At 35.4% G+C, this 26,888-nt stretch overlaps 3 protein-coding genes across 5 annotated transcripts in view; 2 read left to right on the top strand and 1 right to left on the bottom strand.

Moving 5' to 3' along the window:
• Positions 1 to 106: 106 nt before the first annotated feature.
• LOC123545684 (uncharacterized) lies at positions 107 to 15,783 on the bottom strand. Its single transcript, XM_045332000.2, has 7 exons — positions 15,649 to 15,783; positions 13,775 to 13,878; positions 5,186 to 5,426; positions 4,876 to 4,946; positions 4,306 to 4,570; positions 3,049 to 3,264; positions 107 to 432 (listed from the first exon to the last, which is right to left on the bottom strand). Exons 2-7 carry the CDS (start codon positions 13,874 to 13,876, stop codon positions 227 to 229), a joined length of 1,101 nt encoding a protein of 366 aa, XP_045187935.2. The 5' UTR covers positions 13,877 to 13,878; positions 15,649 to 15,783; the 3' UTR covers positions 107 to 226.
• LOC123551831 (uncharacterized) lies at positions 6,523 to 13,266 on the top strand. 3 transcript variants are annotated; one of them, XM_045341041.2, is made up of 3 exons: positions 6,523 to 6,756; positions 8,158 to 8,631; positions 10,819 to 13,266. In XM_045341041.2, the coding sequence occupies exons 2-3, from the start codon at positions 8,160 to 8,162 to the stop codon at positions 11,808 to 11,810; spliced, it is 1,464 nt and encodes a 487-aa protein (XP_045196976.2). In that variant the 5' UTR covers positions 6,523 to 6,756; positions 8,158 to 8,159; the 3' UTR covers positions 11,811 to 13,266. The 3 variants fall into 3 exon arrangements, with proteins under 3 accessions (XP_045196976.2, XP_045196975.2, XP_053399678.1); XM_045341040.2 differs by having other exon boundaries at positions 6,523 to 6,780; XM_053543703.1 differs by having other exon boundaries at positions 6,524 to 8,631.
• Positions 15,784 to 16,969: 1,186 nt separating the features above from the next.
• LOC123541889 (tyrosyl-DNA phosphodiesterase 1-like) overlaps positions 16,970 to 26,888 on the top strand; it is a 39,336-nt gene continuing 29,417 nt past the window's right edge. Inside the window, exons 1-3 of the mRNA XM_045327514.2 lie at positions 16,970 to 17,112; positions 23,576 to 23,679; positions 25,523 to 26,323. Coding sequence (XP_045183449.2) covers positions 23,577 to 23,679; positions 25,523 to 26,323 — 904 coding nt within the window. The 5' untranslated portion in view covers positions 16,970 to 17,112; position 23,576. The remainder of the gene's footprint in view (positions 17,113 to 23,575; positions 23,680 to 25,522; positions 26,324 to 26,888) is intronic.

Here is a 26,888-nt window from a genome sequence, read left to right as displayed (position 1 = left end):
TGCATAGGAAGATTTTCACATTCTTACCCTCTTACAAGAGTATTCAGTTCAATAGACGAAGCGGGTTATTTTTTCAACTTATACTCACATTTATTACAACAACCAGACATCCTGTCAAATAAAGATAATACAAACAATTTTCCTTTTTAAAAGCATTTGTTTTATCAAAAGATAACAAAAGAAATTACTCAAACATAACAATATCAGGATTAAAAAGATTTCAAATTTAATATATTCTTCTTCTTTTGTTTTGCTGTACTTTCTTTTCGACATCTCTCTGGTCAAGTCTTCTCCGCTTTCTACAATTACCCTTTGCATTTCTTACACTTGTAACTTTATTCTTTGGCACTCCCTTAAAAATGTCGTCTGCTACCAACAACACTGGCAATACTCCTCCATCGTTGTCAATATCCATCTTTTCTTCGTCACGTGCTGAAATGGATGAGATAAAATCTATAAATAGATCCTTTGAAAGAATGGAACGTAATAATGGCTTGAGTGTGGGATAACACAAAAGAACTCACGTCCCCTGGCATCGATTTAATCTAAACTCAGTTACACATAAATTGAATGGACTCAATTTCCACAGGTACACAACACTCGAAGACGTCTGTCGAAACTATGAAAAAATATATACCAGACCCATGCTTTAATATATCGAAACAAAGGTTAGAAGAGGCTATACGCCTGCAGAATAAATTTCATGAGGGCTAGCCCGAGTGACTTACTTATGCACGTTGCGTATAACCGAATTATATTGCTGGTATATGTTAAAACATGGTTCTGCTATATATTACTTCGATTCTATAATGTTATGTAAACAAGCAGATGAAATAGGGAAGCACTATTCCATAGCCTATGTATGACACCAAATATAGTAGTTGACGCTAACGCATAAACGTGCTTAAACAGTTTAACGTCCCGCGGAATTACTTTGGAGAGCTTAGATGTCTAGTGAGTTACTGTAATTACTAATTATCAATGCAGTGTATATGAATTGAGTGTAACACAATTCTGTTATTCCATTTTGATTCTGATAACGTCCTCTACATAAGATAGTAGATCAAAGTACTGTTCCTGGACTCCTGTACGGCGTCTAGGTATATGTTGACGATGTAACTCATTGCAGACTTGGAGCGGTCTTCTGCGCATGCCCGAAAGTGATTATCAGTTGTAGCGCACGGCAAAAATATGCATATTTTTGCATGTCCGCATGCATTTAGTGTACAATATGCATAAAATACTGACTAAAGGTTAGGGTTAGAATCACCATGGTTACAAAATATATACATTTAAGATATTTTCGTTCAAATTTAGTTAATCCGGTATGTACCGGAGTCTGTAATTTATACCGGCGCTCCAAGTCTGCATTGTCATATGTTGACGTGACGTCAGTATTGCCGTGTTTATACGAAACTGTGTATTGATATTTCATGTTAGAATCTTTATTCTAATATATTTGCCTCTGTTAAAACACGCTTAATCTATCATGACGTCACGTTAACTTGCGGTGACGTCAATGTTTTTGTTGCGAACAAAAAAGACCGCTACAATATTTTATCTACTGTTTTAGATTAATTAAGGCTATATTTCTTAAATAAATTCTGGAAAAAAACGGCTTGTGTTTCACAAGTAAATATGAACAAGTAGAAAAAAATCCGTATTGTACCTTTTGTATTGTAAGTAAGTAATCTTTATTAAAGTCTCATCAGTGTCATAGTTGTTCAAAGTATATACAAATATAACAGATCAGCATAAGTACATTGCTACTCCTATGCGGAGTTATAAGAGACTACAGTATTGAAATGTATAATAATATATGAAACGGAAACATCAATTATCTAAAAGGCTGAAAATATCTTTGCTAATCTGTTTATTAAAAACTGCCATAAAATGAAAAGTGTAAGAAACTGGTACAGGAAATAAATACTAATGCACGCTAGTAAGGAAATAATGGTATGAAAACTGTATGCCCTCTGATCAGATCAGGGAGAACTTGATTAGCAAGGAGCAAAGATCTTTCAGCACGTACATAATACTCTATATGAACTAAAACATCAGTACATTATTTACAAGGTATGAATTATTTTCAAATTAAAAGATGCCTCCGCTGCAAAATAGGAAAACTGGTTTTGGCACAAAGTCTTACTAAATTAGAGTTAGAAAATTAAAAAAAAAAACTTTTTTTCTTCTTCTGACAATACGTGAATATTTAACAGCTTTCTGAAAAAGAGGTACTCTTAAGTCGTTATAAGTGTTGCACTGTAAAAATACATGATGTTCATTTTCTGCAGCATTACAAATTAGACATTTTCTGAGACCTTCTGTTAAACCTTCATAACGACCAGTTTCAATGCGGATACGGGAAACTCCGCACCTAAATATACAAAAAGCCAACCGATGTGTACCCGGTAAACATAATTTTACTATAGTGCTCAGCTTCATATTTTGTCTTGAAACGTTTATATGACCTAAGCTTATTTTTCCCTCTTCCAGATGAACCAATAACATTATTAACTCTGTTAGACCATTTATTTGAAAAAAATCGTCAGTAAGTGCATTCTGAATCTGTTTCACAAAAGCTACAGGAACTGCTTCATAACAAACAAAAAGGTAGAGGTATATAATAAAAGGGTCATTATAACAGTAGCTAGATCTGGGATTTTGTATTCGGCTCTCGTGGATTTTGCAAGGTCGAGTCACACTCTCGTGAGATTCGATCTGGCAAAAATCCACTCGAGCCTAATACAGCATCCCAGATCGAAATCCTGTTATAATAACCCTATTATATCTATTGAAATCTAGTAAAACTTACATTCTAACAATCTTGGTATTGTTAAACCAAAGCGCTATATATGTATTTTATACTTCTTTGGTTAACCAGTCAAATTTTTCAGGCCAACTAAATTAAAATACTTTATATGTTATTGTGATTATTGATTTCTACATCTTCAATTTCTTTGTTTTATATGTCACATGATCTAAATAATCCATGGCTTTGAAATAAAATTTTGAAACCAAATATATTTCCCTTATCTTTTTTCTCACCTCTTTGGCTGCCAAATCCGGCGAAAGGGCAGTTAGAACGCCTGCCAGTTAACATTGTATCGCCAGATCCAGTCAGCATTGTATCGCAAAATCCAGTCAGCATTGTGTCGCCACATCCAGACAACATTGTATAGCCAAATCCTATACCATGGGCGTCATATCCAATCTCCATTGGCTCAGTAATTTCAACAGTATCCATGGGAGAGTGTGGTCGACCTTAAAGAAGTTTTTCATTCAGTCGGATAATGTTCAATATAAGCATTTATTTACAACAGTATGCAGATTATATATGAACGTACATGTATTGATTATAAGGATCTTAATGACTGCCTGACATGGTTTCCCTTAATTCGAGGGACAGCGTGGTATGGAAAACCGGGCGCTAGCAAGTTTTTTATTATGCATGCTGTCCCGAGAGTTTGAAATACACCGGCCTCACTCTGGCAAACATTTTAGATCATTCTTTTTGCCTATCATTATTGTTATTGCAACATTTTCTAAGATGTTGTAAATTAAAAACCGCTCATAGTTATACACCATGTTGTCATAACATAGCATCAACTTATGGCAATAATATGCGCACGTGTAGCTTATCTTTTCCTAAAGATGATCCCTTATCTGTCCACTCTAGGTACTCACGAATAATATATGTTTATTTCTATATGTTTTTAATGTTGTGAAACAATGTGTCTTCTAACAAAAGAGGCAAGAAAATACATTTGAACCGCTCCATGAGGAAACCAACATAGTGCGTTTCCGACCAGCATGGATCCCGACCAGCCAAGATCCATGCTGTTCGCTTTCAAAGCCTATTGCAATTAGAGAAACCGTTAGCGAACAACTTGATCCTAAACAGACTGCGCGGATGCTTTTCACATGGCGCGGCTCATTTAAGGTTGTGGACAATTTCAGTGCAAATATACACGGCGTTTCGGTATTCTTTGGACGATAACGTAGCTCATACGAGCACCTGACTGTACTCTCATACTACAGAATGGCGAAATTGTATACAGAGAATACATGAAAATTACCGAATACGGGTCCACTACCTTAAATCTAAAGTATGTCCCAGTCTTAGTCTCCAGAAACTAACACATATATTGAACTGGTCTGAAGTCTGTTTGTCAATCTATAAAAATAACACTTGAGATTTTAAAGGGATTTTGATAAAATTCGTGTTTCCTCAGTGATCTATAAAGGTAGCCAAATTCTTTTGATATAATCCGTAAATAGAAAAGAACCTAGGTAGGTAATCACCTCTTGCATCCTTCATGAGAGGTAACCCTAACATCACAGTCGCACAGTCATCGTTTGTATCCATCGCAGAATAAACACTTGGCGATGTATTCAAGACGGTGGACTTTTTGTAGGCACCATCTCCTCTATCATACTGAGGAAAAGGTGATGGCACCGAAGGAGAGCCTCTGTCTGAGGAATTAAATGAAGGTTCTGGAGAAGCGATGTGTGTCGAACTGTTTCTAGCTGTGATCACAGGAGCAGAAAATGTTGAGATCTTGCAGTCCTGAAAAATAAGTCAGCAGTAACATTCAGATATTTCTGCAAGTATCTATGACCTTGAGTTCAAGAAAAGATTGACAGGGTGAGCCGAATGAGAAACGAAAATAAAGTTAAGATACAGAGAATGGACATGAAAGCATTATCAGAATCATTGCTATAGATAAGGGAGAGAATAAACTTTGATAACAAATGAGTTAGATGTAAAATGAAATGTACGGTGGAATGAAATACAAATGTACAAGGAAATCACACTTTAAAATGGAGAGGAAATTATTGAAATTTGAAATGTATAGAAGTATAAAAGGATACCTTAAAGTCAGGTGAAAATATTGAAGAAGAAGGTGTAGGCGTAGAGACAAATGATCTATTTGTAGTAAAGACTGAAAGCAATAGACAAAAGAAAGTCAGACAAAATGATAGTTTAACAATACAGACTGAGAATATCCTTGTAATCTGGTAAAAAGAAATGACTTAAACATTTCTTTACGTGTAAGTTAAGGAAAATTAGTTGGGTGACTTTAACAATGACAAAGTAAAATGCATATTACAAGTCAAAGATGTACGTCTTGTTAAAGAACCTGTCGTGTGAAAAGTAACAGTGCCTAACATATCGTTTTACCTTGGTTTGTAGCACTTTGTCCAGCTGTATTGTCGTCTGTATCATCTAAGGTGAGGTCAATAACTGCTGCTGCCGGGGTATCGACTGCTGCAGCTTGTCTCACTTCAGATGCGCTCTTCAAGTTTGCAATGCGCAACGATGTGCTGTTTGAACTCGCCTGAGAGGTATCTGAGGATGCGGGGAAGGCGGTATTACTTGAACTTGCTAGGTCCAAGCTGCCTTTTGATTTTCGCAGAAGACTCTGTTTAATAATAAGATTGGCCTTTGAAAATAAAACATGTTTCAACTTCATTTTACACGTTTTGTTTGAACTTTCGGACATAGAATCCGCTTTTACAAATCCTTCGTATAATATTCTATTAAAGGAATTGTCCCTAAAGTTATTTTTATATATAATTTAGGAAAACACAGGTAAAAAAAGGGTAGATGAAAAATTAAAGTCCTTAAACTCAATGTAGAAGTAACGTTCTCACATTTTGCTGACATGCTTAGTTAAAATAGACACATGTGCATGGTTTCTTACTTTGACAGTGTGTATAAGTTAACTAACCTGACCTACGTATGCCAGGTTAGGATAACACCTATTATTACATACTCGTTTCTATACCCCGTTAAGTTACACTGGTACCGGAAACGTCAATATTTTTCCATACACTGACGCCTGAATTTCATATCGGGTGCGTGATGTAATTCTGTGTGTGTTGTTGCACTATTTTTTTTCTATTTAGTTCAGTATTGCTAGTCTCATTCAGGCTATTGAACAAATTTATGATATTTACATTATATCTGTACTTGTAGATGCGTATGTAATAAAAAGGTTATTATCTTTGCATCGGGAAATATGCACTCGTTCTTCAGCGGAAGAATATTGCGCTCCTCCTAAAGTCGCGCAATATTTCCACTGAAGACCTCGTGCATATTTCCCGATACAAAGCTAATAACCTATAAATACTTGCTATAAAATGCCACAATTTCACCTTTCTTTATTGACGTTACTCGTTTTTGTCACGGACAAGGTATGATAATTGGAGTTTGAGGGTCAAATTCTTGACAGAATGATTATTCATATAATTTCGAGACCTCGCATATAGTCATAGCGATTACAACAGCAAGATTTAGTTCGACAAATGGATTCTTTCTGTTTCATTTAATTTATTTCGTAAATCAGAATAGATAAAGCATGAATCTATTTCATGACAAAATGCCTGAGTAACCCTCATTATTGGAGGTTGGGGTGAAAGAAAGTATGAAATATTTCAATTAAATTATTGTGAAAACAACACTGAAATATCCAATTTTGTGTTTCGTTGTTTTTAACTTGAATGTGAATAAATGTGATTTGAACGTAGTGAAATTTATTTGAGTCACTCTAGTCACTTCGCTTAGGTCCCAGTCTAGAAGGTGGCATCTCGGACGACAACGATCTTTCTATCGATTCGTTGGTATTCATAATTAGCGTGGGTGCATCACGTGATCGCCCACTGCTGATAACGGAAACATTGCCGCAGCTATTTAATTTTGAACAAGAATTTGTGTTTTTTGGGACAGTTATCGTCAGGATACATAAAGCAGCTGAGTATTTGTTTCATTAAAGGGTAACGGTGTGACTTGGCACTGGTGACTGGGTCCATTCTTGCGAGGAGGCGGTGTATTCAGGTACTTTGGTGTGTAAACAAAGGAAGTCGGGCTCCGACTCGGAGAACAAAGAACACGATATGGCCCTATCAGTGGCAATTTTTGGCCACAGTTTTGTAGCACGGCTTCAGAAAATGATTGACAAAGGCACGATGCCGCATAATTTAGGTCTTGATGATAAATATTCTATATGGTGCAAGGGAATCGGGGGCCTTTCTTTACGGCGCCGCATTCAGTTGCACTCGCAGGATAGCTTCCTTGCAGGGAGGGACCTAGTCATTATCGACATTGGCTCGAACGATATATCATTTCCTCATTTGTCAGTAAATCAATTTGCAATTAACTTGACAAGTTTTGCAGCATATTTGATACAAGGTCTTGACGTGAAAAAAGTGGCTGTATGTCAAATTATTCGGAGGGACGCTGAACCTTTCAGTGGGTATAATGACCGTGTCATTAATGCAAACATTGCAATTGAGGCAGCCATTAAAACGACAGGTCTGCCAATTGTTTTATGGAAACACCGGTGTGGTTTATGGAATCCATCTGGGGATATTTTTGAGTCTGACGGCATCCATTTATCCAAGTCAGTTGGGTATCCAAAATATTTGAGGAGCATCCGGGACTGTATTATTAGGGTGTCGGCATGGAAATTGTAATGTCATCATACTGTGTAAATGTGCGTAATTGGGTTGTGCATTTATACTGCAAAATTGTTGACCGTCATTTTTGCACAACAATAGCTTTTGTATATGTAATAATTATGCTTTTGTTATTGAGAGATAGCTGATTGCTATTTTATTGGGGCATGTTAGCTATGCCTTTATATACATTATAGCTGATTGCTATTTTACGTGCATAACTGAGTTATGCGCTTATATTTTAGATATAGCTGATGGCTATTTTGATGTACATAACCGAGTTATGTTTTTTCATTGTGATATAGCTGATGGCTATTTTTAGGTACACAACTGAGTTGTGTGTTTTTAGTACATTTTAATTGTGCATAATTTTAGTGGGATTCTTGTCGATTTCGGGCGAAAAGGAAAGGAAAAAAGAACAAAATAATAAATAACATATAGTTTTGAAATAATTCAAGGGGAACAATCCAAAAAGCTTAACTACAATAAAGCTGTTGCAGTTATTTCCCTTGCAAATTTTTTTTTTTTTTTTTTTTTTTTTCTCCGTATGTGAGCAGCCAGGCTGTTTGCACATGCAGCAAGAATATGCATGTATTCCTGATCTTATAGAAAATGAATAAGTAAATGAACTAGGTACATAAATAATTCTACAGGAGGCTCACACTATGTTGCTATTTATTGTTTATTTTATTTTAGACATGGCGAGTTCAGCTAAGAAAAGACGTGAAGAGAGGGAGCAGAACCTTGTACAGTCAACAGTAACGGCTGTATTAAAAGCACTGAAAGAACAGGGGATTGTTCCTGAAAAAGCAGATAATCAGAACAATGAAAAACAAACAAGCAAAAAGGCTGCTCAAAAACAAACACAAAAACCAAGCAACAAACATGCGCATCCTCCTGTTAGTGAAGTGGTATCAAATGAAACCATTGATTATGCCGATGACAATAACACACATGATACACAGCCAAACAATCATATTGATATTGAAATAGACAGTGACACACTGGATATACAGAGAGTCAAAAACACACAGGAAGTCACAGTTCAAACTATTAACAATGTCAACGCAAATTCTTCGAGTCAGGGTAAACAGACAGGGGAAGGCGATATCCGTGAAGACATTACAGCCCTACTGACAGGCGGTGGCAATATACATCTTCCCTCCCCAGGTATTGTGCCGCAAACGGATTTGTTTGCTTGTGGTGCCGCTCTTGGGTCATTAGTGCCTCTAAAACTTAAACAAGCAATTTGGAACAATGACTTTGTAGAAATGTCTGACATTCTCTCAAAGAAAGAAAATAGAGATCTGAACCTTAAAGTGTCTCCCCAAGGTAGACTGTCACTGGAAGCCCCGGCACCAAAGTCCCAGAACCTTAACATTACACAATGGATAACAGCATTTTTAACATTTATAGATGTTTATGTTCAAAAGCATCCAGCCGAAATTTCTGGTTTATTGGTATATGTTAATTTAATAAGAGACCTGGAGCGGGTATATGGAGGTGAGGTAGCAAATTTCTATGACCGCAATTTTAGGGCATACCGCCAACATCAAAATTTACCCTGGGGTCATCTGCAACAAGAACTATGGCTGAAGGCTACCACCTTGATTGCTAGACAAGACGGTCAAATAAGAGCGCTAAAACCAACCAGACCTTGCTTCAAATATAATAAACAAACTGGTTGTTTTGACAAAAACTGCATGCATCCACACATTTGTTCTTTTTGTAGAAAATCACACCCTGAGTACAATTGTTTTGCCAAACAAAGAAGCATGCGTTCTCCACCTCCACCTCCATCTACAAACTCCGGTCCAGTAGCTGTTGGGGTTAAAACTAGTAATTTTCGTCCCAACACCGGTAAAAAGTAATATTTTAGATATCTATTTGGTTGGCTACCCGGATCAGGAAAAATCATTTCTTATAGATGGTTTCAAAGAAGGCTTTAAGATTCCATTTCAAACAGGAAAACTACCCGTACCAAAATCTTGTAAGAACCACCCTTCAGCCCTTCAAAATGAAGAAATAACTACACAGAAAATATTACAAGAACTTCAAAATAAAAGAATTTTGGGGCCTTTCGAATCTCGCCCAGAAAATTTGATCTGCTCTCCATTAGCCCTTGTTCCAAAATCTGAACAGGGTAAATTTAGGCTCATACATGATCTTTCTTTCCCAAAAAATAAAGCAGTAAATGATTGCATAGATAGACAGTTTACGGAAGTTAGTTACGATTCGATTGATACAGTGGTAGAAAACGTTAAAAAATGTGGTAGACATTGTCTAATGGCGAAAACTGACATTGAAAATGCATTTCGTTTGGTACCTATTCACAAAGAATCACAATTTTTGCTAGGATTTTCTTGGAAATTGGGTAATAAAAACTATTACTTTATTGACTGCTGTTTAGCAATGGGCCTAAATATTTCTTGTCAAATTTTTACAAGATTTAGTAATGCCTTACAATGGGTGATGGAGTCAAAATTCAATGCCACTATGAGCCACATAATAGATGATTTTTTCTTTGTCGGTCCAGCCAATACAGAAGTATGTCACAACAGTTTGTCAACATTTTTAGAAATGTGTAAACATATCAATATTCCTATAAAACAGGAAAAAACGGTTCTACCAACCACTTGTTTAACCATTTATGGAATAGAGGTGGATTCAGATGCTATGGAAATCAGACTACCCGAAGATAAAATTGTAAAAATTAAATCACAACTTCAGTCTATTAAACAACATCGTAAGGTCACCCTAAAACAATTTCAGTCTGTTTTAGGTTTGCTAAACTTTGCCTGTGGCTGTGTAGTCCCTGGACGTGCATTTCTTCGCAGATTGTATGACTTAACAAGGGGGATATTGAATCCACATCATTTCATAAGGTTAAACACAGAAGCAAGGGCAGACATTTCCATGTGGTGTAACTTCATAGATTCATTTAATGGTCGTTGTATGTTTTTGAGGGATGAATGGATTAATTCGGATGTATTGCATCTAAGTACGGATGCAGCATCAACAGTAGGGTGTGCGGCAGTTTTTGGGTCAGAATGGGTAGCAGAAAGGTGGCCAGATCATTTTCATTCTCATCACATTAACATTTTAGAACTTGTTCCTATTGTTATTGCAGTAGAGCTTTGGGGTGTTAAAATGGCTAACCACAAAATAATATTTCATTCTGATAATGAAGCTACCGTTCATGTGATAAACAAAATGACTTCTAAAGACAAGATAATGATGAACTGGGTTCGCCATTTAGTTCTTTTATCAATGAAGCACAATATCATTTGTAGGGCATTGCATGTACCGGGCCGAAACAATTTGGTAGCTGATAGTCTTTCTCGTTTTGAATTTCAGAAAGCTTTCCAATTGGCCCCACACCTGAAGCGCAATCCCATTCCAATCCCAGAACATCTGTGGGAAATTTGACTGCTCAGGCCAAAAGCATACTGTCGCACGCCATTAGTGAAAGAACAAAGAAACTTTATCTATTATATTGGAAACGTTATGTTAGTTTTTGTGAAGACAACAATACGCTACACCACCTGCCAGTATCAGTATCAAATTTGTTGAATTTTTTGGCTAGCCTCATTTATAAAGGGTACAAAAATAATACTGTTGCCGCACATTCGTCAGCTTTAGCGTATATAAATAAAGCTTTTGGGTATGATGACTTCAGTGGCTCATTCTTGGTGAAGCAATTCTTCAAAGGGGCAAAAGATTTTAGGGATTCTGAGATAGGCGACTCTCGTTTACCAATTACCTATGAAATTTTGCGTCAGCTTGTTACAGCCTTACCTAAGGTGATACCAAACCTGTATGCACGGGTTGCTTTTGCAACGATGTGTATACTAGCATTTCATGGGTTTTTGAGAATTGGGGAGATTTGTGTGAAACCAGGTAAAATAGAAGACTCTGTCTTACAATTTTCTGATGTCAAATTAGTCGACATTGATGGGATAACGGTTGGTGTGGAACTGCGGTTACGGAAGTTCAAACATAGTAAACAGGCGGTTACTTTGTTTTTGCCTGTGTACAAGCGCAAGTCATGTGTATGTCCGGTAGCTGCCACACAACTTTATTTGTCAGTTGCTAAGCATGTAACGGGACCTTTTTTTCAATTAGAAAGTGGGACAGCGATAACTTATCGTTTTTTCAATGATTACCTGAAAGCGGCGATAGGATTTATAGGTTTAGAAACATCAAAATACAAAGCACACTCCTTCAGGATTGGTGCTGCCACTCATTGTGCTATTCAAGGCTTTCATGAAGATGCAATCAAAAGAATGGGCCGCTGGAAGTCTAGTGCATTACAGAATTACGTTAGATTACCTACCTTAAGTCTATAAAGCTGAACTGTATGTCTCTGGCTATTCTGAAGGAGGGCAGTACAAGACTGCTCCTGCATGACTAGGTTTTGATGTATAGTTGTATTATGTTCATACCAAGAAGTTATGGTGCTTTATTTTGGAATATGCAGAATGATTGATATGCATATAGTTTTCGTTAATGGATAAGGAACGGGGGCCAGTATAAGACTGCTCCATAGGAATGATTACTTATTATAACAGTTAGTTTGTATTGAGGAGGCCAGCATAAGACTGCTCCTTAAGATAGTTTGTATTATCAATTTGTTAGTTTAAAGGAGGACAGTAAAAGACTGCTCCTTAAGAAATTATTTATTATGAAAAATTCTATGTTGAAAAAGGCCAGTACTGGATTGTTTCCACACAGGAAATTATATGGAACAGAAGAAACTGTCGAGTATGATTGTCACTGATTGTTCAAGTTATCCTGTTTGTTATACCATAATAGAAATCCTAGTCTTTTTTCATGTTAGTATAGAATTACAAGAGGTCAGCAGAAGTCTGCTCTTGTTTTGGGAACCTAAATGAGATTATTATGAGCTTTTCGCACGGCGTAATTTTACCTTGTTTTTTATATATACATAGTACTTTTATCCTGCAATTTAGTTAGAAATTTGTTATAATTGACCTACATAAACTAGTCTGGTTTCTGGGGTGGGGGCAACTTGCATTTGCAATCACAAGTTGTTGTGGCGGTTTGGACCCCACCTATGTGTGTTGTTTATATGCAGACATATGTCCGGTGTATATTTTCTATATTTTCGTCATATAAAATAAATGACATTTCCACTGAATATGCCTTGTGTTGATTATATCACACATATGAACCAGTAACCAGACTAGTGCCTTGTCTTATTTGAAGGTGGTGGTATCTGTGACAGGAAGGGATTCAAATGTGATTTGAACGTAGTGAAATTTATTTGAGTCACTCTAGTCACTTCGCTTAGGTCCCAGTCTAGAAGGTGGCATCTCGGACGACAACGATCTTTCTATCGATTCGTTGGTATTCATAATTAGCGTGGGTGCATCACGTGATCGCCCACTGCTGATAACGGAAACATTGCCGCAGCTATTTAATTTTGAACAAGAATTTGTCCTTCCTCCTCCCAGCCACCACCTTAAAACTGGCAAAATGTTAAGATTATTGTGTCTTAGTCTTGTGTTATATTCTGCTCGAGCGTAGGCTTACATGCCACGCCTTAAGAGTTTACTTTTAGTCTAGTCGTTTATTTACTTGATGGTAGTATAATATGAGTTTACATTGTCTAGTCTCCTTATTTCCTTGATTTTTGATAACATGTTATACTTTTACATTGCTGTGGCGGTTTGGACCCCACCTATTTGGACCCCACCTATGTGTGTTGTTTATATGCAGACATATGTCCGGTGTATATTTTCTATATTTTCGTCATATAAAATAAATGACATTTCCACTGAATATGCCTTGTGTTGATTATATCACACATATGAACCAGTAACCAGACTAGTGCCTTGTCTTATTTGAAGGTGGTGGTATCTGTGACAGGAAGGGATTCAAAAATCTAGCACGTACGTCAATGACGTTAAATTTCAACAAGTATGACTGTATTGAAATTAACAGCATGGAGTACATCCATTTTTTAATATAAAAGAGTTCCACTAAAGCCGGTGCTAGCGGGGGCGAAGAGGTGTTGCACATTTCATTGCATCTGATAAACAAATTCAGTCAAACCGTGTCTGCTATTATGCTGCTTGGTGGCGCTTTATGCTTCCAAAGGATCTTTTCACAATTTTTATTATCACTTCTTGGAAGTTTAAAATGGCTACTGAAGCCCTTTTATTCCATTCATAACCCTTTATTATGATTGACTCTACGATCAAATATCTCTGTAGATAGGCCTCACATAAAAATGGTAGATGATCATTGACATATTTCTGCATAAAAGGGAAGGGAGGACGATACTTACATGAGAATCTTCGGAATCGCTGTCATCATCCTCACTGTCAGAAATAACGATCACAAAGGGTTTGGGAGGCCCTTCTGGGGAAATACTCTGTCCAGAATGCATATCTGTTTTCAATATATTAAATAAAATGTTCATATTTCTCATCATCATTATCATTGTTTTCGTCGTCATCGTAGGATAATTGCATTCGGAAAAAATGTTTCAAAAAGTATTGCCTGTGTGCTTATAAACTTACAATATTATATAAATGATAAGTAAGTATATAGATATACATGAATTCCACTAGTTTTTTTATAGAGAGGGCCACCGTCAAATCCTTGACAGTAACGTGTATTTCACAGCAAGCCGGGAACACTGAGACTGTGTTAGTCTACGTGAGGCTGTCGTCGGTACATCGACTCAAATTGTTATATGCATTCGAAATTGCTAATGGATCTTCTATATACCGACGGAAAACTTTCTTCAAAGAAGGCCTAAATCAGTGTTCTAGTAAAATATTGATCTCTTGCATGATATACAATACAACTCGCTATGGGTCAAAGCGTGCATGACCTTTATGACATTCCCCGTAAAGTTGTTCTTTGAGATGGCAACAGAGGTTCAAGACGGTAAAGACGGTTATGTGTATTTTTTGCATTTATCAGGGGTCGAACCACTAAAACCTCTTTCTTTGACTGCATAGAACAAGTAGCAAGGGTGGTCCTATCATAGGCTAGAGTTTTACACCTGAAAAGACACTACTTTGGCATTTTCACAGATATCTCAAAATTTTCATGTCCTGTGAACATCTCAAGAGACCTTTATAATGTTTCATAGTGAATCTTGTATAATAAAGTGAAAAACCTTGTTATGGATTTGGTGGATAAAAACATGTATATTAAAGAGGGCGAACATACTTTCAATGTTTTTTTTACTTATTCTCATGTTTGTTTTTCGTTCCGTTCCGTCTATCAGTTCATCTGCCCGTATTATTATTATCATTATTATTACTATTATTATTATTATTATTATTTTATTATTATTATTATTATTATTATTATTATATTATTATTCTCCTTATCATTCATAAAATGGTTTACATAATCATGTCGATGCTAATGTTAAATAGAACCTCGTGCTTTATACATGACCCTCGCGTAATTTTCCAACACTAGGACTGTTTTCCAGTGGAACACCGTGCCATCTCATGTAATCATTATCATCATCATCACCATTCAGAGTAAGGATTATATCCCAGTCGGAATGCCAAATACACTGTGAGTGCCTAGTCCCTACGAATGCCTGGTATCTTGTAATCAGCGCTTTCTCTGCCGGTGTTCAACCCAAAAGACTGTCACACAATTTTCTGTATCATGTATTCCCCTCTGAACCAAAATAAATATGTGTAGATATAGCACTTTTATGCCAAATTGATCCTGGTTAGACTGAGTAAATTTGAAGACTTGGTTTCTTTCTGACACCTTTAATCTCAATGCATGGCGAAAATGTATCAGTACTGAACGTTAGCAGTTGTATTTGAAGAAGTAGAAATGAATTGTTCTAATAAAATTAATTGATTATTTGTCTATTTTATTTCAACGTATTTATTTACTTATCTATACACCCATTTATTTGATTATTTGAGTGCGGACTACTTTTTATTTTCATAACTTTGTCAAAAACTGTAGTAGTTAGCCTGTAAAGTTGAAAAATTTAGGCATCAACACATGAAAATTTCAATAACCATCAGGTGGAACCGCATACATGGTACAAACAAATTTTCCTCTTTACTTTACCGAAAACAAATGAGTAATGACGTTTCAAATGAACATCAGATACTGCAAGTGTAAAATTAACGATTTTTTTTTATATCTATTTCAATAAATTAAACTTACCGAATAATCCAGTCGATTAACAGTCTTATGCAAGATATCCAAACACTATAAGGTCTGTCACCATATATTGCTTAGCGACCGCACAGTGAATTTATTACGTCGAACGTCACTGACATACATCTGCGACGTCAAAAGGCGACGTCAACAGACGTCATTGATTTATTTCATAAACTGTGTTTACTGCCAAAGATAATGAAAACGTAGCTGGTTAAATTAAAACTTTCTACATGTAGTTTGTATATCTGTAATAACGAATGTGAAATTATACGTGAATATGTATGCATTTTAGAATAAAGCGACGGCCATACTAGTCTTAATTGATAGTTCAAATCTATGAAATTTGGGGTTGAAAAAATGGCATCAAAATTGAATAGAATGAAGACACTTTATGTGATATGCTGTCTATGCGCTCAAAACATTGTCGTTTGCAATTTTGAAATGATAATTCAGTAAAATATCTTTTTACTATATTGTTATTTGTCAGCATATGTCAAGGGCAAACATACATAGGTGTAACTGAAACTTGCCATAGGCTCTGAAAATGTACACCTCTGAGACCGGACACGAACTCGGTACCATTGAATACCATGCCAGCCCTCTTTTGAGAAAACTACATAGACTGTCAGCAAAAGGTCGTCTAAAAATGGAATGCAAGTGAGTTGAAATCTGTCAACCGTGTTTTCTTCAGAAGAAAATTGTGTATGGCATTTCCCGAGGAATACATAGTTACGGTCCTTTCCAGGAACACTTTCAGCTTCGCCAAGTTATTCACGATTCGTCTTGGTGTAAGGGCTTCAGATGATGGAAGCATATTCCAGCAGGGGCTGGACTATGGTCTTGTATGCCAGTTATTTTATTTATTCGTGATTGCCATGGTATTGTTTTGCGTAATGAATTCATGGGTTTTATTGGCAATTGTTGTTTTTCTTAAGATGTGAGTCTTAATGTTTAGGTCGGGAAAAAGATCAATATTTGGCATGAGGTGCAGGTTCCAAGTCAGGCCATGAGGATAGTCACTGCATTATATTTTGTGACTTTTCTTTATTTTTTGAAATGCTAAATTCCGTGTCACTATTTATCTTGATCTTGCTGTAACATCTTTGACCGTGCATTACAAATTCATCTAATTTGTTTGTTTGTTCGTTTGTTGTTTGTTTTGTTATTGTTGTTTAGCTTTTCTTTATTTGTGTGTTTGTTCAAAGAAGTATTTATTTTTATAGCTCTTTGGTTTGTTCTGACTGTCTGTTGTTGTTTTTTCTTCTTTCTTTGTCATCCTGACGGGACAGCGAAAGTCTAAAGTTACCACGCTCGAAATATCCTATTATTTGGAATGCCTACGCGGAATGTACCGGATACCGGGTTTTCGGGTTAGGATACTTTCGCGGATTTCAGAGTTACTTCCCTTTATTGTAATTTTATGTCTTTTCAGCTTTTCTGTCTGGCGGTAGACAGATAAAAATTTAGGTATGATATGGTTGTTCTTAAATGATAGGAACTTTTCTTTGGATATTTCATGTCATGATGATCAATTTGCTTCACAGAAAATATATAATTTTATTTGAAACCAACGACTATGATTCGTGACCACACGTTTTCAGTGACATATGTTTCATTTGTGATTCTATGTACAGGTTTTCTTTTGAAGAACTGCAAACTCTAGGTGTTTTGGTAATATAATTCATGTGACATTATATTTCTTATGTCCAGATTTTTTTTTTCTATCTGACATGACAATGATTTCTTCTGTATCCAGTAAATTTGGATGTTGCAAATTATATTGGTACATCATGATTAAAAATCTGCAGATAATATGCAGTCTGTAAGGCCTAAAAAAATATTCTTTGTTTTCGGTAACATGCTAAAAAAAATTAGGGTAGATCTAGGTAGGTCAGAAAATTTTTTGGGGGGATTTTTTTTTTTTTATTAAGGGACACTTCGGAAATTATTTTTGTGTCAAAAAATGAATACAAATAAGCCCAGTGGGCACAAGACGTCATTTCAACGTTGAAATATGGTCAGGTCATAAAACAACGTTGATTCAACGTTGATTCAACGTCAGACCCTCAACGAAGAGATGCTTTCGAAAATCAACGTTGTTTCAACGTTGAAATAAGGTTGATCTTTCAACGTTGAAATAATGGTCGAAATTACAACGTTGTTTCAACGTTGAAAAATCGTTGATATCTGCATGACCAGTGTCAGAGATATAAACTATATATATAATATGCATTGTCTTGCCGATTCTTTTAGTTGAAACAAAACAATTCAGATAGCATCTACAAATACCTATGTAGTATAAGAAATCTACCTTAATTTTCTGCGAAAAAATGAACATGTATCTAAACTGTTGGGGAAAAATATGATATTAGATAGATATGCTGGTTCAAAAGATTGATAATTTCCTTAGTTCATTATAGAACTGACAGGTAAATTTTTTTATCTTATTTTCAAAATACAATGTATTTATTAGCGTTCCAAAATTCATGAAAATGGACTTAAACTTGTAGATGATATTTTTGCACTTCCTGAAAAATGTTCCTCTTTTTTATTGTTATTTGTGTGTTGTCTAGCTCTTTTCGAAATGGTTTAATTACTTTTAATAATAATATTCATACATTTTAAAATATTCGGGATGATTATACTGGGATTTGTTGGGAAAATTTATAACACGTTTGTAACCATGGTAACCAAAGGTCCATCTCTCTCTACACATGTTATCTATTAGTCATGCCTGTATCCTGGTATTAGTTTACACATTAATTCAGTTAGTCTGATAGAGGTTTAAGCTAGCTGTTTATACATCATGTACAAAAGAATAGTGCAGAGGAAGTGAGTAAAATACTTTAAACAGTATTATAACTTAGTAATTATATTCACCAATAATATTATGTTTAAAAGACTGACGTGTATGTACTTTAATATCATTAGTTTTTTTTTTAATCTGCATTTTCTTTAAAGGTCCAATACTAAGGAAAGTGAACATTTTAATTTCTTTTAAAAAGCACAGAAACTATTTCATTTTGTTGGAAAATGAAAGTTGGTATGTAGAAATTCGAAATAAATCGCAGTATATGTACAATTATTTTTCTATGAAGTATGAAGAAATTTAAAAAGACCTGGGGGGTCATTCTGTCAATTCATTGAAATTTCAACATAATACACATACATTTCTTTGAGTTCCAAAGACATTCTGTAAATTTTGACCTGCCAATCTTCATTATTTAGTGTCTTGCAGAAGTCTATGCACTGGCTATGAAAAAAATTGACAACTCACTTTCCCTAAGTACTGGACCTTTAAAATCGACTCATACTTAAAAACTTGGAGGGGATATAGCTTAATCAGAAAATGTTGATGATATTTTAAATGCATCCATTAACTGTTTTATCAGCACGTTATTCATCATCACTGTTTTTGCATTTTTATTTAATTTACATGAAAATTTTAAATGATAATTGTAAAACACTCAAATCCTTTTATACAAATTTTCAGGTGATACCAGGTCCAGTTGTTTTGCCGTGATGAAGATTTTGAGAACTAAGCTATTAATGGACTTACTTTGTGATTTAGATAAAAGACGATCACAGATCTATGAAATAAAGATCAGAAAATATACATGCTGATTACAAGTGCTAAATAAATGAAAAAAACAATGCCTAAAATACCAGTTCTTTTATATTCGTTGGATTATGGTTGGAATTCACATTTAAAACAGACAGTAATGCCTTATTTTATCTTGTCATAAAGACATCATTATAATGCATCACAAAAATGTCTTTTAAGATACGTTGAAAAACCGTCGGGATTTCAACCATATTTCAACCACCAACCGTCAGGATTTCAACCATATTTCAATGTTGAAATATGGTTGAAATCCTGACGTTGTTTCAACGTTGAGATTTCAACGTCATTTCACCTTTCAAATCCAACTATATTTCAATGTTGTTTCAACGTTGAAGTCTGACGTTGTTTCAACGTTGTTGTGCCCGCTGGGAGGAAGTTATGCGTTTAGAGTGTCAGTAAGTTGATTTCTAACATCACTGGCCATGTTTAAAGCATAAAAAGTGCACTTTTGCAACTTTTTGTTAAAAAGTTTAAAAAAATATTCTCCAAAGCCATAAAAACATTGATTTTAGGGTCGGGCCGAAAATTTAGGGTAAGTCGGGATACCGTAAACAAACAATTTTTTTGCACCAAAAAGATAAAACCTGCATGAAAATGCATAGATGTTTTAACAGGTTAAAGATATGAATGATCAAATATATAAATGTCTCCAGGTGAGATACAAGCCTTACTTGTCCGGTTTAATTGGATGGCTTATTTTATGATCTGATATTTTATAGTTGCCATCCCTCTGCTGGGTGCCGACCAGTCACAGGACAGAAATCGGGATTTTTCCTTTGCTATTTTATGAAAACTGAATACAAAAGACGTGTAATTTGCCCCGAAATCTTCAGCTCATTTGCTATCTGAAAATTAAAAAACTCAAACAGTCGATCATGAAACATATTGGATATTTTGAGGCTCAAAAGGGGTAATTAAACACACTTCATTAATCAACATGGCAGAATAGTCACCGGACACATATTTGGAAGACTGATAATCCTATTTCACGATGACATTTTTACCGAAAAAACGTTGATTATGTCATTCTTTCCTCTGCGCCTTCTAAAAACATGTTTTCATACATGTGCAAAGGGTTAAACAATACTCAGGGTTGAACTACGTAACAGCAGTGTTTTACCCGTGTCACTATTTTAAATGAAATTCTATCTGCAGAAAATATCTCGGAGCTTATTCCACCATACTGAGCCAACAAAATCAAATCTATTTCAGTTTGTGCTGTTTTCAGAAAACCAAAAAAGCTATAAATATGTTTTAATACAATTGAGGCTTGAAGTGGGGGTAAATACATATAAATCGATCGTGTTTTCTGGCCACTAGTCACCCCTATTGCCGTATTCAACACATGGCTAAGCAAATGCAGACATTGATAGTATTTTTACCAATATATGAACCAACATTTCTTTTGCCTGTAAGGAATGAATAAAAAAGAAACTGTCGCCTGCAGTTCTAGGGATCTGTGCTATAATTGTTTGAGACCCACTTGATGCCCCTGAAAATAATGAATATTGTGCATGGGCACTGCCATTCCAGTGCCCAAAGGTCAGAGGACAGCAGTTTTGTAAGCAGAGGTGATATTTGGTACGATATACTTTGTTAATACGTACTTGTCAGGTCAATGATGATATTTGACAGTCAAAACAAAATGCCGAATGTTTTCGATTGGCTGATAACTCAGATATAATCAAAATAAAGCAATAATTACATTTGTCCGGTATATATATTCCATTCCAGTGACTGGTCGGCACCCAGTAAGCCTTAACCATATTTGCATTTTACTGTTAGGAAATCAAAGACATTCAAAAAATTTAGAAAGTCAACACGTCTTGCTTCATTGAATTCAACACTAATATTTGTGTAGAAACTTCAGATGAGTCCAATATAACATGTATAATTTAAATAACAGACTGTAAATATGTGAACAGTTGCAAGGGGATATCTACCCCAACACTGGTTTCAATACGCAGCAGACTGCCAATGACACTAAATTTCAGAAACAAAACACAAAATACACATTCAAAAAAAGGTCATCGAGGTAATTTCATGCTTAAATGTCTACATAATTTCATTATCAGAGATGTAATCATTACAAATACATCGTCCATATATACCACAAAACAAAAGAGATTTCATTGCTGATTTCCTCACAGAAATATGAAGAATAAGTTTGGAGGTGACAGGACAGCGACAGTCAAAAGTTACCATGCTGTTCTGAAACATCATATTATTTGGACTAGGTGAGATACATGTGCAGCCAGACTCAGGGCCCATGCTGTTGTTTGCCACTTTAGCCATTTTGCGAATTTAAGATCAAAGTGGTGAATAAAAATTGCGAGTGGCGAAAATGGAAATTTCTACATCTTTTTTATTCTAAATCGTAACCCCTGAATTTTGAATACTTTCGATAATTTACTTATGATTTGGATGATAAAACCACTATACTGATATGCAGTCTAGGAGTGTAACGACATGTTAATCTCATGATATAATACATATCAGGATACAGATGCAACAATACGGTACATATCACAATACAAATTGAGTACCATAAGTTAGCATTCATGTGACAAAATGAGAAAAAGATCAATGTTCCTAGTTCCTACACCTGGAAATTACTTGAAATTTTGCTTAAAAGTTAAAGAAACTGTTATAAATAATACATATCTTTAGTTACTATCTTTAACACTGATTGTATAAAAGTTTTCATTCAATGTTTCTACTTTTCACTGTATCGTTTCTGTATCGTAAAACAGGCCTTAGTATGAAACAATACGCATATTGCCAGACTAATGTATTGTGATACAGTGAATTTTGATATATTGTTACACCCTTAATGCAGTCTGCATTGTGTTAATACAAGAAAAAGGGTAGGAAAAATAATTCAGCTTCAGAGATGTTTATATACTGTTTTGCATCTTTGAGCTGAAACAAACTCTGTATAGAAACCTACCTAGGAATTACACTTGAAATTTGTCACACTATAATTTCATCATTTCAAATGCTATGGACTAACCTTTTGCTTCATATGTTTTTAAGCCATTTTGTTTTCGGTCTGACATTAAAAAAACATCGCAACTCATTTTGAAGACATTGGTTCTACATAGAAATGGGTGAATAGAATCACTTTTTTTGTGGATTTTTTTTACTTGAATATTTTACAGTATGCTTTTATGAGTTTTATGGCATAGATCCAACAGAAACAAAAAAATGTTTGGCTTTAGATACATAAATTAATTCTTAAAATTCATAATTGACATACTGCTAATCATATGCTAGCAAACTTTGCCAAAATTAAGTAAAAAATTAGACAGGGCCAAAAATAGGGACAAAATCATAGATTTTAAACATCAAGGAAGTTTGAATAACCAAAATTGGACAGTCTGACTGTAAACTGTAATTACACCCCAACACAAGTGATGGCACTGGGTGAGAAAAATGTGCAGCCTGACAGGGACTTGAACCTGCAGACTCTGAATACCTTTTTTGTTACTCGTTTGACTGTACTTGAGGGCAGCATAAAAGTTCTCTCCTGACATTATAACTCCAAGTCCCAAGCCATATAAGGTTTTTTTTTCAGAGTTTATTGTCATTATTAGGGCATTTTCCCTGTTGAAAAATAGGTATCTCTTTCTCTCCAAATCAGTCAGAAATTTCATATTTTACCCTGCTAAAACATTATGGTAAAATATAATTATTTAGTGCAAAAAGTTCAGCAAAATTAATAAGAAAGGTCATCAAAAAGCAAATTGTTGTTAAGAAACAAGTGTCTGTTTGCTAATATTATGATGTGGTTTTTATAATGATATTTATAATAGGTGGAGTACTGAATTGTGTTCCTAATTTTAACCAAAATTCGGCTTGTATTCCCAAAGCAAAGATATTGGTCATCTTCCCAAATTAATAAACAAACATATGACCATAACATGGCTGCAACCGCCTTGGTAGCCTGGTGGTAGAGCGCCAGCTTAGAGTGCAGGAGGTTGTGGGTTCGATCCCTGGCCGCGTCATACCAAAGAAGTAAAAAATGGTACTAGCAGCTTCCTCACTTGGCGCTCAGCATTAAGAGGATAGCACTAGGACTGGTCAGCCCGGTGCCAGTATAATGTGACTGGGTGGGGTATCATGGCATGTGTCTACGGCATGATATTCCAGTGAGGCAGCGCTATAATGTTGGACATTGCGCTCATTGCCACAAGTAGACACCGTCATTTATATGACTGAAAAAGTGTTGAAAAAGACGTTAAACCAGAATACACACATACATAACATAGGTATTTCATTTTAAAAATGGTGTTTTCTGTACAGAATGTCAGATTCAGATGAAACAGTTGGTCCAGACTCGGATGAGACTCTTCCACCTGAAGACGAGGATGACAGGTGTTACTCTCCCGATCTGTTTGATGATCAAGGTCAGATATAAGTATAAGTGTTTTCTTTCAGCATATATTAATAATCCACCCCTCAGAGAGGGGGTGCATTGTTCTGCTTATGTTGATTGGTTGGTACTTTCGTTTCACTTCCATTTCTGAATAATAGTTAGAGAGCGACTTGGCCTACAATGGTCAAACTTCAAAGGATGTTTGCCTGAGGCAAGTAGACCTATATTGTGTTTTGAGTCTGAAGGTGAAAGATTCAGATTGCAGTGACCTTAAGACTGAAAACTGTGTCTGATCAATAATTGGAAACCGCTTCGGCTTAATACTGTAGTCAAACGTCATAGGCTGATTGTGTGGTCACTAGATACCTTTATTGTTCGTGGGAACAGTATGTCATATGTCAAGGTCACAGTGACTTGGAGATTGAAAATGGTTTCCAGCAAAAAAAAATGGAGAATGCTTTACACTAAGGTTATCAAATTTCATAGGATGATTCCTGTCCATATTGTTTTGTGGGGTCAGTATGTCAAAGGTCAAGAGGCTAAAATACTATTTGATCAATAGCTATAGAAGGCTAGGATCTACCACCATCCTAACTTCATTGTCTATTGTCAGTTGATGTCCACTATAGCTTTCTATTCTAGAGGTCAAGGTCACAATGATCCTGAGACTAAATAAGACTAAATATGATTATGGTTTAGGATATCTAGCTCAAAAATGCCTCGGCCTACAGCAATTGAACTGTGAATTTGTGTTCATCTATGGTCAGGAGATGTCCCATATTTTTGGGGTCATTAGACCAAATGTCAAGGTTACAGCATGCTTTAGACTGAAAACTACACACCCATTTACCTCCAACAGGTCCTTACGGGGGCATGTGTATTTTTAAAACACCACTAGTTTCTACAAAATTTAACATAGATAATATTTTCCATTGTTTGATTTTTGTTACTATTCAGAAGTGGTGTGACTTGCTAATGCATAAAAATTGTTCAGGGTAACCTTGCTTTACATTGTTGAAGCTGCCTGCCAGTTCTTTTCCAGTTCTGTAACAATTTGGAAAACAAAGAAAGGAATCAACAATGATAAAATCTGCAATAAACAATGGTTGAAAAGAAGACTGGTGATAGCAGTTATGATGATAAGATGCAGCATGATATTTAGTTTGTTACAACTCGTATACATGAAGTATAATTGTTATCATAACATTCCAATGAACATATATTTTAAAATGAAAATTAACAAGGCTTTCTTGTGGTTTATTGCCAGATTTAACATGGTGCTTGACTGTTTACCCACATTGGCTAACACCCTCATGGTTCAGTTCCTCTTCATCCTGTAACTGAAATGATAAACTGTGCAAAGGCCTTGAATATTTGATGAATATAAAATTGCAATGATCTTCAATTTTTTTCTTTGTGTTGTATTCATTGTTGGTGTAATTCCTAGTGTGAGCAGGCCCTAAGTGTATAAAAATGCTACCTTGCTATTGGACAATTTAAATGTGAGATTAGAATCGGCCAATAAAATGCTTGCTTGAGTTTTGTGTGACTGGTCTACAAACTCAGTTTTATAATCCTGTATCTAGTCTCATAACAGCAGCATCTGATTGGTTGTATCTGAGCACACCTTTGAAATTGACCAATGACAAGGCTCTATTCTAAGACTGGTCTTCAAATTGAATTTAATAACTACAAATCTGATCTGAAAAAATAACTTACTGGTGCTCAGGGTAAAAATGGATTTTTATACATCATATGTTAAAAAGAAGATTCAGCTTCTAAGATAAGATCATGATTTTAGTCAGCTATCTTGACTATTTCTTTTTCTGCTAATGTAGATTCATTAATGCAAGAGAAATATTTTCTGTTTTCAGTTAGCAAAAAGTCAGAAATGAAACCAAAATTTAGCACAGTTCCAGACAAGAAAAGTTACAGTAAGACACATGATATTTCTGATAGTGAGTCGGACTCAGAGAGCAGAGCAAGGGAAAAGAATAACAGAAGTAACCATAACCAGTTTTCAAAGGGAGGTAATTCTCAGAAAAAAATTAACAAAGAGTCAAATGGTTATAATAGAACTCAAAGTGAAAACACACCAGAAAAAGTGAGGACAGTGGAAAAAGTAGACAATGAAGCAAAGTCAGATAGAAAGAAATTTATGAATGAATTTTTAAACATGACAGATAGTGAATCAGATTCTGACTATGAACAAAATAAGAAAAGAATACAAGCAATGAAAGATGAACAGAAGAACAAATCAAAGGTTTCTAAATCATCTTCAGATTTCGGTAAAGAAAGTGCTACAGATAGGCAGGAAAAATCCAAGTCAGCCAAAGATTCAGACCATGTAGATAAGCACCATTTCTCACAGAAACCACATAAAAAGGACTACAGTAAACCGTTCCATAAAGATCAGTCAAGTCCTCAACAGTCCAGTGACATTAAATCATTCTTGAAGAGAAAAGACTCAAAGGAGAAATCTGAAAGTTCGCCATCTAGTCTAAAGAGAAAGCATTCAAGATCGCCAGTGCCACAAGAATTGCGTAAAGCTGTTACAGAGATCATGAACGAGAATACTTGCAATAGTGCTAAAAAGAAGAAAGTTCCGTGTCAGTATGGACTGAAATGCTACAGGAAAAATCCATCACACTTTGAAGAATACAGTCATCCACAAGGTATATTAATTGATTCATTTATATTGCCCAAGTCATTCAGTGAATTGTGTCCCAAAAATGGTGTCCCAATTCATGTGAATTGAAATTATTATAAGGCATAAAATGGCTGGTAAAAACTGGTGAATATTTCTTTTATATTTGCACCCTAAGAATTGCCAGAATTCCATATCAAAATGCCCATCATAGTTCTATATCACATGACTTACTATATTAATGAATGGTAGAGGGTGTCCTGTAGTAGCATAAAACTTTAAGGGCATTGGGTCAAGGCAGTCTTTAGCAGGAATTGTAAAGAAAAGAGGGATTGATTTTCTGTGAAATTTTTCTTAGTCAAAAGATAACTATAGTGTATAGTATAAAACCCAGTAAATATTTTTGCATGATTCATTTATGATATTAACTAAGCCAGGGTGATGTAGTATGTAACAGTGATACTAGTCTGTCCATCTGTCTGTTAGCAATTTAGTTTCTACACAATAACTTAAGAATGTTTTGACCTCTAAACCTCAAACTTAATGGACACTTGCTTACAAATACAAGTGAATAATGGATGACTCCTATGAAG

This window comes from Mercenaria mercenaria, chromosome 1 (assembly GCF_021730395.1).
Source record: "Mercenaria mercenaria strain notata chromosome 1, MADL_Memer_1, whole genome shotgun sequence".
NCBI lineage: Eukaryota > Metazoa > Mollusca > Bivalvia > Venerida > Veneridae > Mercenaria > Mercenaria mercenaria.
This window is presented reverse-complemented; position numbering and strand designations above follow the sequence as displayed.

Coding starts and splice junctions, on each gene's coding strand:
- LOC123551831 (XM_053543703.1), top strand. CDS start 8,127: ATGTTGCTATTTATTGTTTATTTTATTTTAGACATGGCGAGTTCAGCT. Junction 8,632..10,818: donor TATACATCTTCCCTCCCCAG/GTATTGTGCCGC, acceptor TTTGAATTTCAG/AAAGCTTTCCAATTGGCCCC.
- LOC123545684 (XM_045332000.2), bottom strand. CDS start 13,876: ATGCATTCTGGACAGAGTATTTCCCCAGAAGGGCCTCCCAAACCCTTT. Junction 4,947..5,185: donor ACAAAGTGCTACAAACCAAG/GTAAAACGATAT, acceptor TATTGCTTTCAG/TCTTTACTACAAATAGATCA. Junction 3,265..4,305: donor TCTCATGAAGGATGCAAGAG/GTGATTACCTAC, acceptor AACTTCTTTAAG/GTCGACCACACTCTCCCATG.